General features: G+C 48.8%; 1 protein-coding gene and 1 long non-coding RNA gene across 5 annotated transcripts; both read left to right on the top strand.

Annotated features, from left to right (window-relative positions):
• Window positions 1-368: 368 nt before the first annotated feature.
• On the top strand, window positions 369-4,643 carry LOC118700279 (uncharacterized). Of its 4 annotated transcripts, none has more exons than XM_054518203.1 (6): window positions 386-977; window positions 1,501-1,565; window positions 2,181-2,244; window positions 2,949-3,024; window positions 3,787-3,908; window positions 4,355-4,643. In XM_054518203.1, the coding sequence occupies exons 1-5, from the start codon at window positions 402-404 to the stop codon at window positions 3,852-3,854; spliced, it is 849 nt and encodes a 282-aa protein (XP_054374178.1). In that variant the 5' UTR covers window positions 386-401; the 3' UTR covers window positions 3,855-3,908; window positions 4,355-4,643. The 4 variants fall into 4 exon arrangements, 3 of the variants coding, with proteins under 3 accessions (XP_036260559.1, XP_054374178.1, XP_054374177.1); XM_054518202.1 differs by having other exon boundaries at window positions 387-977; window positions 4,332-4,643; XR_008509043.1 differs by lacking the exon at window positions 1,501-1,565 and having other exon boundaries at window positions 419-977; window positions 4,332-4,643.
• A 2,165-nt stretch (window positions 4,644-6,808) lies between these two features.
• On the top strand, window positions 6,809-7,484 carry LOC118700273 (uncharacterized). Its single transcript, XR_004982263.2, has 2 exons — window positions 6,809-7,095; window positions 7,220-7,484. It is a non-coding gene; the product is annotated as an uncharacterized LOC118700273 (long non-coding RNA).
• Window positions 7,485-7,994: the final 510 nt, after the last annotated feature.

Here is a 7,994-nt window from a genome sequence, read left to right on the forward strand (position 1 = left end):
GGAGACAGAAAGAGAAAGACAGAAAGAAAGAAAGACAGACAGAAAGAAAGAAAAGGAAAAAGGAAAGGAAGAAAAAAAAAGGAAGGAAGAGAAAGGAAGAAAAAAAATGAAAAAGGAAAAGGGTGAGAGTGAAAAAGAAAGAGCGAAAGTGGAAAAAGGGGTGAAAAAACAGAGTGAAAACAAGAAGAAAGAGTTGGAGTGGAAAAGAAAGGACATTCGGGAGGGGCGGTGCTGCCTAAGGTGCTTCCGCGCCCAGGAGCGAAGGAGCCGTTTGATCCCCCGGCGGGAGCGCAGCTCCCGGTGGCGGCAAACGGAGCGGTGGCTGTCAGTCCGAGACTACAACTCCCGGCAGGCCCTGCGGCCGTAAAGCGCGGCGTCTGACGCAACGGCCGACGCGCCATATGAATGGCTGGCGGGCCGAGGCGGCCGCGCGCCGGGGGAGCGGGCTGGGCGCGGGGAGCTCCCGGCGCCTCTCCCGCGCGGGACGGAGCCGCGGCAGCGACGCTGGAGGGGCGAAGCCTCCGGCCGGCCGCCCGCACGGAGCCGAGCGGCGCGGAAGGGGCGTCCGCCCGGTGCCTCGGCCTCGCTCAGCGGTCCCGGTGGCGGGGGCTCGGCTCGGGCGGGGCGCGCTGCCGCCCGCCGATGGCGGAGCGCCAGGCGGTGCTTTGCTGCCGCGGGCCGGGAGCTGCAGGAGCCGCCCCGGGCGAGCGGCGCCGGGCGCTGCCGCGGTCACTGTGCGGCGGCTGGCGGAGGCGCGGGAGCCGCCGAGCTGCAGCCGTGTCCCTCGGGCTGCTGCCGCTGCTGCGGGCGGGGGCGGACGAGCGGCTGGAATGACACGGCTGCTGAGTGCCTCAGTGCTCGTGGCTCTTTCTTCCACGCAAACAGATGGAGCGGCATCGCTGAGCAGTAAAACACAGCGATGGCCCGGAGAATGGCGAGCGCAAGGAGCGCCGGGCTGGATCCTTCTGCTGGCACAGGTGCGATCCGCAAACTCAGCCCCTTGTGCCCCTACCCTCCCGACCCCCAGGGGAAATGCTCTCCAGCCTCGAGCTGCTGCAAGACAAAACGTGTGATTTGACACTAGGGTCCGGAAAAGGTTTCCGTTTAGATTAGCAAATGCCTCAATTGTTCTTGGTTACATCCTAGGATCGGTTTTAGGCAGTGACTTTATACCGCTTGTCGGATTTTCTTGTGCAATGGTAAGAAAATAGGCAGGTCCGATACTGGTTTCGCTTTTTTTCTACTTCATGTTCCATGAGCTGCTTTTATCCAAGCAATTGTTTTAAAGTTCTACTGTAGGCGTTTCTGGTTCACTTTTTTTTTCTTTGCAGCACCCGTGACTATTTTTTTTCTCTAAATCGGCAGTAAATAGAGCTGAGTAAAATTACCTTGGTTTTCTTCCTTCTTTTTTAACTTAATTGTTTTTATTAATAATCCTATTTGAATATGCAGAACAAGTGGGTATGTCCTGTAATATATCCTAGCTTTTCTTGTTTTCAGGGTACTCAGAAAATCTGTCTCCCTTGGAGTCCCACAAAACCATTCTCAGTGCAATCTCCATTAAGGTATGGATTGACAAGCCACCATCAGTTTAGATATTTGCCTGTGTACCTTTTCCTGTAATTCAGAGCTTGCGTTCTGTGGTTTTTATGATAAACCTATCAAACTTGTGAAACTGTTTTGCAAGTCTTAATCGTTGAAGGCAGCAAGAAGTGGTTTTAAAGCCTGTTCTTGAGCAGACAAAGGGAAAAAGTGTGAATTTGATGCTGAACTTGTCCTTTTTCATTTGACTTGCCTTGAATTATTTAGGAAGACAGAGAACTAGAAAAAAGAGAGAAATAGAATTGGTTCTTGGGCCCTCCTAAAATGCTCCCCGTGATTCTGTGTGGAGCCAAAGTGAAGGGTGATGGAACAGAGCCCTGTGCTTTAGAAGGAAATCAATTTCAACCTGATCTCCACCCTGAGTCTCCCTAATTTCTGTTTTTAAAATGCAAACTAAGTTTAGGAAGTGTTGGAAGTTAGTATTTTGGGGAAGAAATGGCAGTTGCACCAACCGTTCCATTTCCCAGAGGCTCTGGGAACGATTCATTTTGTAAGCGCTGTAACTGCAATCGGTTGGTGGTTCGGGGTTGGAATGTGCACTTGCCCTCCTCTAAAGCACTCGTGCATTTGCATTTCAGTGCCAGGAGTCTGGAGAAACTGGAGAAGAGCCCAAGAGACATTTTTCATCCTGAGATACAAAAGGTAGGAAGTGACTTTTCTTTGTTTGGTTCTTTTTCTTTATGATTTGCTGGAAATAGAAGTAATTAAGTATAGATACTACTGGTTTGTTTCTTCCAGTAGCTAATAATAATAATAATAATAATAATAATAATAATAATAATAATAATAATAATAATAATAATAATAATCTAATACTACTTAAACTGTCTCTTTATCCATTGAACTGGCCATTTCAAATCCAAACTTCTAAACACAAATAAAACCATCATCCTTGTAGAATCTTTAATAGGAGGGGGCTAAAGATGCTGTTTTTGTTGACAGGATTTATTGGTTGTTGAAGGGCAAGAGGTGAGTACAAGCCTAACTACTTCTTGCTCACAGACCCGTCCGGTGAGTACAGCTTTGTATTTTGATGGGCTTTTGATGACTTCTAAATCAATTGCTCGTTACAGTAAAAAGAAGTAATGTTTTTTTGAACCTGAGAGCAAAAATAACTTGAAGCACCAACTTAATAATAATTGATCACCCATCTAAGTTAATGGTTTTATGCTATACTATCAAAGTTTAAAGGTAAATCATTATGTATTAGGAGATGGTATAAAATGTATGTTCTAATGCGTAGGATGTATACAAAGATACGTACATACATGAAAGTCCTTAGAGGAACAAATTCTTATGTCTTCTGTTTGACTGTTTACCAAATAATATTTGGTTTTATTTTCCAGGGATTGGTGAATTTTAAATTTGGAATCCTCTATGCTAAGGATGGTCAGCTTACAGGTGATGAAATGTTCAGTCATGGTGAGTTTTCCACCTTCTCCTTAATTGTTTTGCTCATCTGAAAAAAAAAAAAAAAAAAGGTATGTTTATTATTTGTTACCCTGTTCTGTCCGTTTCCTCAGTATTTGCTGGAGCTCTGCTTACCCAAGCTTTGGGTAAAACAAGCTTTGGGTTCCTTCTGTCCCACTGGGTGTTGCCCAGTTTGGTTGCATCTGGTGAAATTCACCCTGAGCCCTTACAGAACCAGCTCAAACCACGTGAGAGCCATTCGCAGCTCTCTCAGGACACCCGGAGGAGGATGGGTGACGTTTCTGAGCATCTGGCAAGTGTACTTCTATCAAAACTCGGCCTGTGACATTGCTGGGGAAAACCCTTCTGTATCCTGGAGGGTTCCTCAAACTCTGTTGAGGATCCAGGTAGCAGTTGCTCACCTGGATGGTTCCAGCTCCTCAAGTTAACACTTGTACTCTTGCCCTGTAGTTTAGATCTATTGTAGTTTTGTTATTTTGCACGATTTTACGTCTTTGGAAAATAACGTGCGTTTCACTCTTTGGAACCTCTCGGATCATTCTTTGGTGCAGCACCACCTAATGGGACACTTGGCTGCTGTGCTGAAGGGCTTGGTTACTGGATTGTAAATCCCGGAGAGTTTGTAAGTCTTCTGTCCCCAGGGAGGTGTCACGCTTTGTTCACTCTGTTTGTCAGGTGGTGCTTCTCGTCGGAAGTATTAACTTCAAACTGCCCTGTTCTTTTTTTAACTTTTTTTCCTGGTTCTCTCCGTAGGGCAGGGAAGGACTCTCGTATCCCGGTCGTCAGACTCAGCGCTGCCCGAGAAGATACAGAGAGTGTAAAAATCATAAGAAGCAAATAGGACTGCAGAGGAAACAAACTGGAGAGAACAAAAGGTGATATTGTTCTCCTTAGCCTGGATTAGAAACATCCCCTGTGCTTTGATGCCGGTGGCTGCCAGGGGCTCGTTAGGTCTTTTTAGGCAGGTGTAGGTGTTCACTTGTAGGTTCTATTTTTTGGCAAAGGACCATGAGAGAAGTTTATTTCTACATCCAAATAAACATTCATCTTATCTGAACATAACCTGCCATCCCATTTCTGACGTTAAGGACTCCTGTATAAATACTTGGGGAGGTTTTCTTTGTCGTTTCTGAATGGTTCCATTTTGGTTCCATCTACCTGCCGGATACTTGAACGAGTCTGAGGTGGTTTAATTGCATACTGCTTCCTTGAAATTCTGTTGGTCTCTGCTTGGAACCCTTCTTGTAGTGCTCAATGAAAGACTTCTGATGGTGTTTTCTTGCCTGTTTGTGTTTAAGGTCGTGCTCTGATGCATTTACAGAAACCATGGCAGGAGAGAGTCAGCTGCTGGAGAAGAGGAGACAGTATTATCCCTGGGCAGCATAGAACTGCGCTACTGCTGTGTCATCAGCTGTGTCTGCACTGAAAGTAGCCACCTTCACTTGTAGGTAGCTCCTTGGTGCTTTAGGACACGCTGAGGGATTTATTCCTTTTGGGATCCACGATGAGAATTCCCAAGAGAGGTAGTAATAAGGTATGAGATTGGAAAAAAGCCTGTGTCCTTGGAATGTTGTTGTTGTCGTCAAAAGTTAATTTTTCCTTCTTTCTTAGCCAGTAGTCAGCTTTTTGCTTTATTTTTTGTGGGATCAGTACTTGATTGTTTAAAAAATGGCTTCAAAATAACTGCAGCGGCTGGCCCCCAGGACCTTGTTCAGATTTGCCTATTTGCTTGTAGCTAAAACGTTTCCATATTGTTTCTCGTTCTATTGAAGAAACTGCTGCCCAGTCAACTAAGAACTGAACATCTATCTGTCTAGGACATGGGGAGAGGATTTAGGTCGTGTCTTTGTTTCCAGAAAAAAGTTCCAGTGTAGTTTCTAACTAGAGGCAAAGGGGGGGTGAAGACTCGGGGCTCTGATGCCGTTGGGGGCACCCCGAGGTGCCCAGGAGAGGGAGCCCCACTGCGGTGCAGGAGCAGGTATGTTATCACGTACTAGAGAGCAAATGATAAATAGAAATAGGAAAATTATAAATATAAAAATATTTTTAAAGTCGTTAAATAAAGCGGGGTTTTTTTACTTGTCAGTAGGCAGGGTTTTGATGATAAAAATGATAAATACAAACAATATGAAGGTAGAAAACTAAGTCTAGAAATATATCATAAATACATACAGTTTAAAACTAGAAGAAAAAATCAGTTGCAGCAGTAGATACGATACATAATATAAATAATAATTTAAATACATGACTAGAATTTTATAGATATTATAGATAATTATTAATAGATTGCATCAAAAGAAACTATAAATATAAATGTGAATGTAATTCTACAAAGTATAAATAAAAATATTTCAATATCGTTTAAAAGAAGGCATTTATTGTATTTATTTGGTTAGAGATGGGGTTTTTATTTGGATTAATAGAAGTATTCTAGAAATATAAATCTAACTATAGAAAGATACAATCGATAGAGAAAGATATTTCTAAAAACACAACCGAACGACGCCGCCTTCGGGGGAATCGCACGAGCTCGGCCGAAGCAAGGCGAGAGCGGCCGACCCTGACGGCCTCGAGCGAACCGAGGCGAGGCTTCCGAGGCTGCCTGGAGCGAAGCGAGCCGAGCTCAGGCGAAGCGAGCCTGCCGCTCTCGTGCGCGCTAATTAGCGCCAGTGCGGTCCCAGCCTAATGAGCTCCTGCCCGAGCCCGCGCTCCCGGTCGTGTCCGCGCCACGGCCGGGCCGCCCGCGGGACGCGGCAGCGGGAGAGCCCCGAGCCGGGCGAGCTGAACGTGAGGCGGCGGCGCTTGCCCGCCCGCCCTCAGGGAGCCGAGCCGAGGCGAGCGGAGCCGAGGCGCGCCCAAGGCACAGAGCGGCTGGGAGTTGGGCCGAAGAGAGCCGAGCTCTGCCGAAGAGGCGAATGCAGGCGCCAAGAGCCGAGTTGAGGCGACAAGAGCCGACTCGAGCCGAGCGTCTCCGGAGCGAGCCGAGCTCCGCCGAGCGCAGCATCCCGGGCAGGGCGAGGCGCCGGGCCGGGCTCGGGGTGCAGCCGGGGCTCTGGGGGGCTTCCCCGCCTGTCCCTCTCTCTAGCCCTCCTTCCTTCTCCCCGTATTCGCCTTCTCTCGCTCCCTTTCCCCCATTCCCTCTCCCCCCACAAACCCGGCTCCTTCCTGTCCTGTCCCTAGCCCGCTACTCCCTTCTGTTCCCCCTCTCTCCTTCCTCTGCCCAGCCTCCCTGTACCCTCGTCCCGGGCTTTCCCTTCCCGTCCCGCTTTCCTGCGCAGCCCGAGCTCCCTCGCCGCCCTTTCTCATGCCCTGCTCTCGCTCCTCTCTTCCCGTGCCCCCTTTCCTTCTTTGCCCCGCAGCCGCGGGGCTCGGGCTGCCGGAGAATAAAGCCCCGAGGGCCGGAGCCCGGCGGCCCTGGGCCCTTGCAGGAGTCCCCGCGCGGGGCCGGAGGCTCTCGGCGGATCCCCCCGTGCCGCTCAAGCAGCCCGGCCGACAGCGCCGGAGCTGCGGCTTTGCCGGCATCGCGCTGAGAGCGGCCCCCGCCCTGTGCCGGGCCGTCCCCGCCGTCTGTGCCGCTCCCTCTCTCGCTGCCCCCGGCCCGTGACAGCGAGGCTGGGCAGGAACCTCAAGCCTTCTGGGGGCTGCCCCCGCTTTCTTGTTGCAGCAGAATCCCTTGCTGGGGCCATGCGCGTGTGGGAAGGGCTTGGGGGAAGCGCTGCGCTGCTGTCCAGGGCAGGCGGACTCGTTCTGAGCCTTCTTTGGGGGTCAGGAAAAGGGGGGGGGGGTGAAGACTCGGGGCTCTGATGCCGTTGGGGGCACCCCGAGGTGCCCAGGAGAGGGAGCCCCACTGCGGTGCAGGAGCAGGTGGGGGGCGGGCGAGGGGCGGGGGTCACGCTGGGTGCCGTCCCCCAGAGGGACCCAAAGCTGCCACCAAATGCGCAGGGAAATTGCATTCCAATGTCTTGGGACAGAGGCTCATGGGAAGTTTTCTCAGCTATCCAAGGCACGGAGCCCTGGAGCCAAGTCAGCCTGAGCTGCTGCGTGCTTGCTGTGAGCCTTGAGGTGAGCGCGCATCATTGCGGGCTTGGGATCGATTGAAATGCGCTAAGGAAACCAGCTCTGGCGAGGGAGGCAGGGAGGGAAATGCTCTCTTAACATGTGCCAATGCTTCTGTCAAACTCATCAGGGCAGGACAGCGTTCAGACTGAAAGTGTGAGAAGCTGTGCAGTGAGACAGAGAATCTGACAGGAGCACCGGACTCACAAGTGCACGAATTTTGCTTTTGGCTTGGATTTAAACTCAGAAGCTGTAAGGAATTTGGGAAGGAGAAGGGACATTTCAGAAGGAGAAGGAGAAGATGTTACAGTCCTGGCAAAACCTTTTGTTCTGGCTAATAAAAGAAGTTAGTTTAAAAAATAAAAAAGAAAAAAAAGTAGATTTTTTTTCCTTCACTGTTGTATTTGTTGGTGGTATATGGTGTGTTGTTTTATTTCTTGGTCTTATTAACTCTGTGTAAATAGTTTTTTGAGTGAAGCTCACTTTCTGGACGGGTTGGTTTGTATTTGAGGTAGGATTAATTTCAAGAGGTTTCTTTCCTAGACTTCTGACAGGTATTCCTGGGATTTTGGTTTTGTTTACTGTATGTATCAACAGAGAGATTTGGTAGGGCCAGCTGGGCTGCTGGAGTTTTGGGTGTTAATTTATTAGATGGCTTTTGTTCACTGCAGTTTTGAATTGTTGAAAGGGTTTTTAATGTAGTGGTTTTAAGGCGGTTTTTAAGAATTGTTTGTATTGTTTCATGTTGTTTGTAGTTGGTGTATGATCAGGGATATGGTGGAACTTCTTGAACGTTCTGGTTTTAGTGTTCCTAAGTTCCGATTTCTTTCTGGTTTGATTTTTTTTTTTAGTTTTATTTTTTGAGACAGGGGCATTTATATGGTGGGTTTTTATAGGCAATATGT

This window comes from Molothrus ater, unplaced genomic scaffold (genome assembly GCF_012460135.2).
Source record: "Molothrus ater isolate BHLD 08-10-18 breed brown headed cowbird unplaced genomic scaffold, BPBGC_Mater_1.1 matUn_MA508, whole genome shotgun sequence".
NCBI lineage: Eukaryota > Metazoa > Chordata > Aves > Passeriformes > Icteridae > Molothrus > Molothrus ater.